The sequence below is a fragment of the Podarcis raffonei genome, chromosome 1 (assembly GCF_027172205.1).
Source record: "Podarcis raffonei isolate rPodRaf1 chromosome 1, rPodRaf1.pri, whole genome shotgun sequence".
Taxonomy (NCBI): Eukaryota; Metazoa; Chordata; class Lepidosauria; order Squamata; family Lacertidae; genus Podarcis; species Podarcis raffonei.
The window spans coordinates 48,822,532-48,834,639 of NC_070602.1; the positions used below are offsets into that span (position 1 = coordinate 48,822,532).

A 12,108-nucleotide genomic window follows, 5' to 3' on the forward strand; every position below is an offset into this window, starting at 1 on the left:
AAGGACAGCTTTGATACCAACAACAACAAAAAGCTAACTGTTTAAACTACAGTTGGGATAAAATGACTCCAATGCAAAACACAAGAGTTCAGCAGCTTAAATGGATGAAATATTTAATCAAGTCATTGTCTCATTTCTGGCACACAGTCCAATAAGAAATAGTTAGACTTAAAACATGGTTTGATATGAATTTTCATTTTCTCAAAGGACTCCAAATTATTTACAGCTACATTCCTGCTATACAGGAGTTCCAAGATTAAAGCTATTTGCTGCCCAAATAAGTACATAATACAAAATAGATACATAATCTTGAGCCCCAGCCTTATCAGGTGTAACAGATTATAATGAGAATTAGCTACTCTAGCTGTACTGCAGGCCTAATCCAAAGTGCTTAAATGGCCCAGGCAGCAATATCTCAATGACTGCCTCTTCCCCTATGAACTGCCCCGGACCCTGTGATCATCATCTGAGGTCCTTCTTTGTGTGAGAAGTCTGTAGAGTGTCAACACAAGAGCAGGCCTTTTCTGCAGTGACTCCCCATTTGTGGAATTCTCTTCCCAAAGAGGTTTGCCTGGCACCTTCATTAAATGTCTTTAGGTGCCAGGTGAAAACGTTTCTCTATAAGCAGACGTTTGGCTGATCCAACTTTCTATAGGCTTTTTAAAGTGTTTGTGGGAGGGGGGTTAATGGTTGTTGTTGTTTTTTCATTATGTATTTTGAGTTCTCATGTTGTATTTTTTTGCTGTGCACTGCCCTGTGATCTTCAGTTATCACGCAGTATACAAATTTAATAAATAAATCAAATCAATAAATAGAGCAGATGTTCTGATAGGCTTCAGTAGGAATATTTTTATTGTTACAGAGCTGGCTTTCCAGAGATCTGAACAGATAGTTTTATCATAAATTGATTTTTTTTATTTGCACATTAGAGGCTGGGGGGGGGGGAATTCTGCGTTGAAGCACTTACCATGTTTTTCAATTGATCTAGCGGGTGAAAACAAAGAATGCCACTCTTCCCTAATTTTGTTTCACTTGCCTAGATGAATTTTCCATCATCAAAAGCAAATGGTAAAGTAAGCAGTTGAAACAACCACCTTCCCTGGCTCTTTCCCTCCACAAACTGTAGCTGTCTCAAGTCACACAATCCTTTTCTTGCAACTCCAGTGTAACCAGCCTCCTCCAGGGGGGACAAAAACTCATGTGCTTGCATTTATCAAACATGTAGTTGTTCATATACATATAAAATGGAAGCAGGGTCTACTTTTTATATCAAAATGAATGCAGGGGGGAAAGGAGCAGAACCTTTCCCCCCGCCCACCTAACCTTATCATGTCTATTTGCTGCAAGTTAGTTTCTCCCAGCCCAACTCATTTACAGAATCAGAACTAGACTGGGGGGAAACAGCTTAAAGCAGTCAAGCAGGGAGAGTTTAAGTACAATATGGAAGTTTCACACTTCTCTCTCATGCGCTTACTTACCCCTATCCTTGCTTTATAGTTGTTCAATAAACATGTAAACATCTGGTTTGACCCTCAGTTTCTAAAAATGCTAATTAGAAATCAGAAAATTCCTTAGGAGCAGATTCCATTTTTCGTAAGCATGGACTCACTGAAGGATGAGGCACACATGTGTCCTGATCCACAGGCCTGTGGAAGTGGTTTGATGCAGGGATACCAAAGCAAGATGTCCAAAATGCCAGTGATCAGTTCTAATGCTTTATTAGAAGGCACAGACTTGCAACACAGCCTGTGGAGCCTTTCTGTCTTTACAGACTTGGGACAGACACCAAAACAGCCTACCCCCAGGAAAGAATTTGTGCATTACTTATACAAAAATCAGTATATGTCAGTTTGGCCAGAACCTCCCATTGGTTCACCTGCTGATGAAGGCATATGTGGCAAGCCTCCAAGTCTTAGGGATAGCTCCCATCCCTAGGACAATAACCAAGCTTCCCAAGCCCACAGATCAGCATAGCATCAAAGCAAGCCAATTTGCATATCAAAGTAAGTGTATAAACATATATAACCTCATTCTTGCAGCAACTACCAATTAATCCCAAGTTTATCTTGACTACCAAGATGGAGCTCACAGGCCTTCCGGAACATTATCTCCTTTTGGTTCTACACAACATGTTAGGATGCACTAAGAGGTTTTCTATATAACTGTTTTATAACATAGATATATCTTTCTTGGCTGCCTTTAAAATTGTGTGGATTTGTCATGACTTGCATGCGTCTTTTAAAATTGAACTCATACAAGAAAAAATAATGCCAATAGTGGAATAACTGCATAATTCTGTGTAGTAATAATAGGTTTCATCATAATCCCAAAGCAATTCTTAAACTAGAGGTTAAAATATTGGAAACAAATATGAACATCACATCTTAGCATAGGATTGTAATGGATTCTACTAAAGCTGCTAGGATAGTCTTGCCTCTGCAGAAGAAAGTTCATATGAAACTTTCTTTGATAATGAAGATAAATTGACAATAATAAACCTAGGCTGCTGGTGAGCTAATAATCCTAGGGTGGTAGCCAAGCAGAGTAAGTGCTTATTTTATAAGAATCTGGCAAATTGCCCCACTGTCTGTCTGCATATTCTGTTTCTTTTGAGGAATGCTGCATATTAATATTTCCAAATTGCCTTAGGAAACAAGAGCATCTCTGATCTGAAAGGTAGAGCAGAAATTATAGTCTGCCCTCTGTGTCTGGGCCAGCTATTTCAAGCTCAAAGCAACAGTTGTAGACAAATTCCTAGCAACTGTAGCTCTGTGAGATTTGGGAATAGGAGTAATCGCTTCTCACTTTTTACCAAGGACTATTTTGCTACATTTAAAACAATCCTTTAAAAAATAAGATTTTTACACTACATTCTTCTCACAGCTTTCTGTGAATAACTTAGAAGAATGAATCTTTAAATATTCTAAATATTCTAAATAAGATTTTTATGTTGAACCATCAGCCAAATCATCAAATTTACAGAGAGTAGATCTGTTGCATCAAAAAACCCCAAACAGCCTTGTGGCACCTGAAAGACTAACAAGTTGTTATGATGTAAGCTTTTGTGAACCACAATCCATATTAGCAGATGAATGAAGTGTCATCCTGACCTCACCACACCCCCTAAAAAACTCAGGTCAGGATAAACCTTGATGGTATAAACTGTAGTCCTCAAAAATGTATGCCGTAAGAAACTTGTTAGTCTAAGATGCCCCACATCATTTTGTTATAGTTAAAAAAATTAGCCAGTTTACTTTGCTGATTCGACTAGAAAGCAGAGCTTAACTATTGCCTAATTAAATGCTCAATAGTATTAATTAATACACAAGCTAAAAATAGAGTGTGACAGGAAAGCTTTTGTGCTGTTTCCCAGGTTGATGCAAATGGTTTTGACTTTGCAGAATTGCAGCTAAAATAATTAATCAACATTCTGTGTAAAAGGGAGCTTGAACAAATGAATAGAAGAGACAAAAGCAATACTTCCATTATGTTGTTCCAGGTGTTGTGGTAGCTGTTGAATGACCAGAAACTTGAATTTAATTATTAATTAATTTAATTTTAAATCAGTAAATCATCATTGTACATTTCAGCATACATAAAAAAATTAAAGCACTAAACAAAAATGGTTATTAAAATGATACCTTGATTTCGTCTATTTCATCTGGCACTATCTTGTATGCAGATACAGTCCCGCCTAACCTGAAATTTGGAAAAGAAAATATTCTCAAAATCCAGTAACAGTATGGAATAAACAAATTGATGCTAACCACATAAGCCCATCTCTATGGTTCACTTCTAGGAGCAAACTGTGCTTAGATACCCAAGAAGCTTATGCATTGCTGCAACAGTGCACACTGGCATGCTAGACAAAACATCTGAAGTTGGTACATTAGCTAACATGGTGGACATTTGCAGACATGAGGTTTAAAGAAGCTCTTGTTTTAAATGTGCTTGCGATTTTTATTTGCATATTACAAATGTCTCATCTCTAGTTTCTCTTCTGCATGAGCAAGGATCAGATGTTAACAAAACAAAACTTCAGTAAAGTACTTCTAATGGTTACAAAGTCATCCCTAGATTCAGGTGGGTAGCCGTGTTGGTCTGACGCAGTCAAAATAAATAAAAAAATTAAAAACTTGTCCAGTAGCACCTTAGAAACCAACTAAGTTTGTTCTGGGTATAAGCTTTCGTGTGCATGCACACCGCCTTCAGCCTTCCTCCCAGCTGTAGGGCAGGCTGAGTGGGAGGAGGCAAGCAGACTATGGAGGGCCCGCGGCTCGCCACTGCAAGGAGCTGCAACTGCCAGAGCATGTATGGCGGCAAGTACCATATCAATTTATATATTTAAATGCTATATTCCATGTATAAGACTGGTGTGCTCTGGTCCATGGGATCATGAAGAGTCGGACACGACTAAACAACAAATGTATAAGTCGAGCCACGTTTTTAAACTTACAAAATTGGGGGGAAACCTCATCTTATACACAGAAAAGTACGGTATATAGAGGTCTATACAGTAGTAGAAAAAGCTTATTATGGTCACAAACCAATAAAATTCAGTACAGAATGAAGCATACATTTCAATTAAAACATATTACAACAGCTAAAATATTCCAGCAGTGAAAACAAGTACAAATACTTATACGTTCTTTTCCTGCTAGGTGCCAGCAATTTCCCCCTGATCTGCATTAATATTAGATATTACCGGAAGAAAAGAGCTGCAGAGATAAAAATGGAATTTACTAATATGTGCCCTTGAAAAAAAGAGTAGTAAATTACTATGGGGGCACTAACAAATCACTATAAAACTCCCACTTGTTTATTTCCATGCAAGGGGAAGTTATTTTTCTGAAAATTTTCAAGAATCTGTCAATTCTTCAACCACCTCTTCAACCACCTCCAGAGTGGCATTTGTAACTTCTGGTGATATTATTGATCTGACTGCCCAGCTCAAACCTGGCAAAGCCTCTGACCCATATTCTATACTACCTGATCTCTTAAGAATCACATCCAAAATGGTGGGCTCCTCTACTCTCAGTTCTTTTACTTCTATTAACAAAACTGGAAAGACCCCTGACATTAGGAGCAAAGCAATTATAGTTTCTATTTGAAAAGAAGGTGTTAGGACTAATCCATCTAATTACCATCACCATCTTTCAGTTATTGGGAAACTTTATGTCAGATTTTTTAAATGTAAGCTTTTATCTTGGATAGAGACTAATAGCATCACTGGTGAAAAACAGATTGGGTTCAAAGCTAGTCATCCAACCTTAGACCATTGCAGTGTATTAACTCCTCTGGCAGAGGAATACACTGGTGGTAAGCTTTTCACTGCTTTTATCGATCTGAAGTCTGTCTTGATTTGTTCTTAAGGAAATTGCTATAAATTGCATAATTACACAGTGTAATTGATAGCCCAGGTAAAATCTAGGAATCCATTCCACAATCTGACCCTACACTATATTCAAAAGTTAAGCCCACATGAGAACATCTAGTGGCTTGGAAACACTGTCATTCCCTCTTCCCAACACACCAGCAGGAAATATCAGAATACCATCAGTGGTGGTTACATTTTGTTGCAACTCCCCATGTGAAATACCATATTTTTTCATGTATAAGACTAGGTTTTCCCCCTTTAAAAGTAATGTCAAAAATTAGGGGGTGTCTTATACTCTGGGCCATATTTCCCCATTTTCTTAAATTTGAGTCCCCAAAAATAGGGGACATCTTATACATGGGGGTGTCTTATAGATCCCTCTTACAATGTAGATTACGTATACACCAGTATATAATTACATACCTTCTGAACAAATTTCTGTTAATAAGAGTTCTGGAATTTGGGGGGGGGGGGGGAGTAGCCTACAGGAAGTAAGTCCTCATGTACTAGACATTCTATATCACTGATACAAGAGCCAACTTAAATTTAAAAAATAACTCCAAAATTGGATAACATGTTTTTTCTCAATCTTGTGGCCTATATTACAAACAAAGACCCATCTTTGTTAGTTTATTCTCAAAACCCACAATAAAGTAAATCAGGACCAACAGGAGTCACAAAATAGTTACCAAGCTTCTTTATGGGCTAACACCTTTGTTTTGTGTGTCACTTTGAGTGTCACTCTCGCAAGTTAGCTACACATACTGATTGTTGCATGAAACATGTATAACATTAGTGCTTTTCAAAGTAAACATGCAATATGTGGGCACTACACACACGCTTCTAGAAATTGGCTCAGTCTAAGAAAATTGTCAGACACTCAAATTAAATCTTTCACTGACCCAAATTCTGTTACAGGAACACCTTTTCAATGCTCCGACACCATATTTATTGATCTAAGGTGAGAAAGAGTTCCAATACTGTGCAATCCAGTTACAAAGGAGTCAATCAGTGCATAAAGATGACAGCTTCTGAAAGTAATCTGATAAAGCTTCAGGTTCGCTGTTCCTAAAAACTAGCCGTTTCTTATCTCTAACCATGTCCTTTTTTCAAATCAGGGTTAGGGAGCAAGAGTTAAACATTTAAGTCTTGGATTTTGGGTGTGCAGAGCATAACTTGCGCTCCTCATCTGTTTGGTATTTTTTTAGCCAAACTGTATGGCTACATAATAGCCTTCCCCATCCTGGGAATACAACTCCCATTGTTACAGAACATTGGTCATGCTGACTGGGGCTGATGGAATTTGTAGTTCAAGACATATGCAAGGCTGGGGACGGCTGTACTACTCTGTGATCAACTGTGGATTTAGTTCCAGCTTACTTACATCTTTGCCTTAGGATCAGCAACTTTCTCCTCTTGCTTTCTAACTTCAGGAGAAATTACAAAGAGCTGCTAGAACTTATCTGGGTGAGCTAGAAAGCTTCAGTAACATCTTAATAGTACCTTAATACTACTATAGAAAGCTATTGCTGACCAGTTTAGCATAAGTTGTTGCACACATTTCTAAAAATAATGCTAGTAACAGGCACTATACTTCTAAATATAAAAAAATGCTTTGCTAAATTTTATTTAAAGAACTCATTTTATACAGAGATAGTATGAACAAATCAAAGAACACATTTGGGGAGAATGTGCCTTGTTGTTTGTGGTCTGTCATCCCAAACTACAGAATATGGAAAATAAAATATTTAATCTTTTTGATTTCTTCCACATCAGGTCTTTTGTTGTCGAATGCCTTGGTATGTGTTGAATTGTGTTGTACAACAGTCATGAATAACTGAAGCATTGAAATAGTAGAGCTTCACTCCCTATTGCCATCAATGTTTAGAGTCACATTTAGTATGAAATCAGATTTCAAATAAAATTATAGTTGTTTTGGGACTGTGGTCCATATTGCTCTGTTCATGTAATTTCATTATATACAATTTTATGTTTAGAAAATTGCAATAAACTAAGCCACTTTTAAAACCTTAATAAATGAGTCAGCTGAATTCAGTGAAGCAATCTAAAAATAACTCCATCTAGCCTAGTTGTTGTTATTTGCAGAAGTGCTCAGATGCCACTTTAATTAACATGATCTTTTGCTCAGTAGATAATAATATTCAAATAATACAATATCTTTCACTGCCGTCCAAAAACTAATTATTAAAATTGAGTGTTTCCCTCCTAAAGCACATACTACTCACATTTTATCAGATCCATCATGCATGTGCTCTACTTTCTCATGGGTTATATTCAATATTGGGGGGGGGATGCTGTTTATGTTCAGAGTTATAGGTATCTTATGTTGGCTAAAAGTCCACAATCTAGAACACTGGAAGTGAAAGCTGATGTCTTAACAGATGTACCCTGTGATCAGTAATGATGTGCAACACCACAAATGATACTTGCTTACAACTTACCCTCCATGCACCCACACTTTTCCTTTTAGGGTTTTTAAGGCCCAAATTGAGAAGGGGATGATGAAGTGCTTGCAATAGAGCAAAAGTGACTGACATTGTTCCAGTCCTTCATTGCCTTATGAAGCACCTAGGTCTAACCTTATTGCTAGAAGTATACTCCTGTCAGTTGACCCATGTTTGTTTCTTGCTTATGCCAGTAGTTAGCAGGATAGGTTATAGTGGGAAGAAACTTTATTCTAGCTCCATCCTTATGCAGGCTCACCAGTAGGGATATATTAAGTTAGCCATGTTCATTGCTTCATGTATTCACCCTAAGACAAGTTGTCTCTGTTCTGCTGCCATTTGGTTGCTGCCAAATACATTATTCTTCTCACTGTCCACACCACGGGCAGAATCTTAATTATTCTGAGGCATAATTATTGCATTTACTACAGGATTTCACAGCCTTCTCTGCATCTCCCCCTTCCTCACTGCCTTTGAAGTGCTTTGTGCTTCTTTAAAGTATGTGTGTGTTTTGTCATTGTCTTTTCATAGCAAATGAAGTAACTAATTACCCATCAATTAGCCATCTCCCCACAGAGATTCTTTGTGTATATGTGTACCTTTTAAAAATTGGTGCTTCCCTCTACACAGATCTATTTGTGTTCATTTGAAAAGCATTTTCCCCTTTAGCTGCTCACTAGTCTGTTACATCCTGTAGTGACTGCTGAGAAGGGGAAATGAGGTCACCCGGGAAGATCATTCTCTGTGGTAAAGGATGGCAGTGTGGGGGATGGGAGAGGAGGAGAGAAAGCAGGGAAGCTGCTAGCCAAGCCTAGTGGTTGGCAAAAGGGGAAGAGGGAAGCTTGACACTGAGAAGCAAGATGTGGGACAGAGGTGGACCCTTGCGACTCTAAAGGCAGGGCAAACAGGTACTGGGGTGGGGGGTGGGGAGCCTCCATCTGAAGCTCCAGAAGAGAAAAAGGGGACTGAGCAAATTTCTCTCAGTTTTGAAAAAATGTACAGTTGCATACAGGGCAAGTCTATAAATGTCTATTCATAAGTAAGCATCATTGAATTCAATCCATAAACTGGATTGCAGCATTAAATATTAAACAGTTTCATTAATATATCTTATTATAATTACCCAATAAGATTATTCCTTGTTTTTGCTGCAGTAGCCGATAAGACTTCCACCCAAGAGCTTCCAACCCCAAAAGTCCTATGACATGAGCAACAGCTGCAAAAATATTTTTTTCATTCTCCGATATCAGTAAAGAAGCATGCTTAGCTCAGAAATTTTATCCATTGATAAAGAGATTAGAGAGACTTTCTCCATAGTAAACATACACAGCATTGTATTCTTTGAAATGCTGTTTTTGCGACTTCTGAACAATCTTTAATTTCTTCATTGGGAGTCTTGAAAGTCTGGTGTTTCAACTTTCGCCCCTGTAGCCTTATGATATGTAGAAATCCAATGGATAAAGCTTTCCTAGCAGGAATACATAGTAAAGGGAGCACTTCACCTGCTGATTTTTTACCCCGTCATGCACCCAGCAGTTAGCACCCAGCCAGGGAAAGCTAGAAATCCTGCATATGCTACATCATATTCACAGCCTTCCCATTCCCTTCACTTTTTAGTGTAAAAGAGGACAGTCATACCTTGGGTTGTGAATGTGATCCATGCGGGAGGCACATTTGCAACCTGCAGCACTACAGCGTCTGCGCGTGACGCAATTCAACGCTTCTGCGCATGCACGAGCGCTGAAACCCAGAAGTCACCCATTCCAGTACTTCCGGGTTTGGCGCGGTCGGCAACCCGCAGCGTTCGTAACCCGAGGTATGACTGTACTTTAAAGACACTGCTAACAGCATCATGGGCCTTAGAAAGCACTGCTAATAACAAGGCCAGTGGTATTCCAGCTGAACTATTTAAAATTTTAAAAGATGATGCTGTTAAGGTGCTACACTCAATATGCCAGCAAATTTGGAAAACTCAGCAGTGGCCAGAGGATTGGAGAAGATCAGTCTACATCCCAATCCCAAAGAAGGACAGTGCCAAAGAATGCTCCAACTACCGCACAATTGCACTCATTTCACACGCTAGCAAGGTTATGCTTAAAATTCTACAAGGCAGGCTTAAGCAGTATGTGGACTGAGAACTCCCAGAAGTGCAAGTTGGATTTCCAAGGGGCAGAGGAACCAGAGACCAAATTGCAAACATGCGCTGGATCATGGAGAAAGCTAGAGAGTTCCAGAAAGACATCTACTTCTGCTTCATTGACTATGCAAAAGCCTTTGACTGTGTCGACCACAGCAAACTATGGCAAGTTCTTAAAGAAATGGGAGTGCCTGATCACCTCATCTGTCTCCTGAGAAATCTCTATGTGGGACAAGAAGCTACAGTTAGAACTGGATATGGAACAACTGACTGGTTCAAAATTGGGAAAGGAGTACGACAAGGCTGTATATTGTCTCCCTGCTTATTTAACTTATATGCAGAATTCATCATGCGAAAGGCTGGGCTGGATGAATCCCAAGCCGGAATTAAGATCGCCGGAAGAAATATCAACAACCTCAGATATGCAGATGACACAACCTTGATGGCAGAAAGTGAGGAGGAATTAAAGAACCTTTTAATGAGGGTGAAAGAGGAGAGCGCAAAATATGGTCTGAAGCTCAACATCAAAAAAACTAAGATCATGGCCACTGGGCCCATCACCTCCTGGCAAATAGAAGGGGAAGAAATGGAGGCAGTGAGAGATTTTACTTTCTTGGGCTTCATGATCACTGCAGATGGTGACAGCAGTCATGAAATTAAAAGACGCCTGCTCCTTGGGAGAAAGGCAATGGCAAACCTAGACAGCATCTTAAAAAGCAGAGACATCACCTTGCCAACAAAGGTCCGTATAGTTAAAGCCATGGTTTTCCCAGTAGTGATGTATGGAAGTGAGAGCTGGACCATCAAGAAGGCTGATCGCCGAAGAATAGATGCTTTTGAATTATGGTGCTGGAGGAGACTCTTGAGAGTCCCATGGACTGCAAGAAGATCAAACCTATCCATTCTTAAGGAAATCAGCCCTGAGTGCTCACTGGAAGGACAGATCGTGAAGCTGAGGCTCCAATACTTTGGCCACCTCATGAGGAGAGAAGACTCCCTGGAAAAGACCGTGATGTTGGGAAAGATGGAGGGCACAAGGAGAAGGGGACGACAGAGGACGAGATGGTTGGACAGTGTTCTCGAAGTTACAAACATGAGTCTGACCAAACTGCGGGAAGCAGTGGAAGACAGGAGTGCCTGGTGTGCTGTGGTCCATGGGGTCACAAAGAGTCGGACACAACTAAACGACTAAACAACAACAACAACAACAACAACAACAACAACAACAACAACAACGACTACTGTTCTGATGGTATTTGGAGTAAAAACCCAATCTTATATATGAGATTTACATGTATAATCTTACATGTTTACTCAGAATATGTTTCACTGGGTTCAATGTAGCTTACATCCAAGTAAATGTTCATAGCTTACAGCAGTAATTTCTGCACCCATTTGTTTTTGTCATAATAATCCGCTATCCCTACATAGGGTATTTGTGTATGGCAGTACAGTAAGATGGAATGTCATGAACAAGAAGAACAGCAGAATATTCATTCACTACCATGTTGAGATTTCCAGCAGAAGGAACACTGCAAGACATCTGGGATTGATTTGGAACTTGAGTTGCTTGTTGCAAATAAAACAGGATGCCTGGTATAGTGCTGCAGTTGAAAAGAAGTGATATGTGGAAGGGTTTTGCATCCTCTTCCAGCTCATCACCTCTTTCCTTCAAATTCCACTTTTCCCACACCACTTCACAACAGAAAAATATATATGGACTAAGGTTTCACAGCTTAGCTGTCAAACTTCCTACTTTATGTAAGTCCCTGTGAACACCTTTTATAGGGGAAGAGGTATTGCCCTACAAATGCACTGGAATGTAAAAAATGAAGCAATCCATGTCTTCTCAAAGCCTGAATGTTCACTGGCCTCACGCTGCAAAGATATGCTGTTTCTTGTTGCCTCATTAAAATCTATGAAACAGAGTTTCATATTCTCATTTTTCATTACTGGTATCATCATTAGTCACAATGGTGCTATGAAACAGAGCTACATGCACCACACCCCAAGTACCACTCCTGCATCAGAGGAGACCCTCATCTCCCACTATTTAACTCATCCTGTAGTAAGAAATAGGCATGGCTGACTCACAGGAAGATTCCTCTGACAATGCAGCAAGGCTTCGC

General features: G+C 39.3%; 1 protein-coding gene across 20 annotated transcripts in view; it reads right to left on the reverse strand.

Annotated features, from left to right (window-relative positions):
• GPHN (gephyrin) overlaps positions 1-12,108 on the reverse strand; it is a 234,953-nt gene that overhangs the window by 168,461 nt on the left and 54,384 nt on the right. For all 20 annotated transcript variants that reach the window (XM_053385637.1, XM_053385662.1, XM_053385629.1 and 17 more), the window contains one exon: positions 3,642-3,699. In XM_053385637.1, the coding sequence (XP_053241612.1) occupies positions 3,642-3,699 (58 nt within the window). Of the gene's footprint in view, positions 1-3,641; positions 3,700-12,108 lie in introns of those variants that run through there.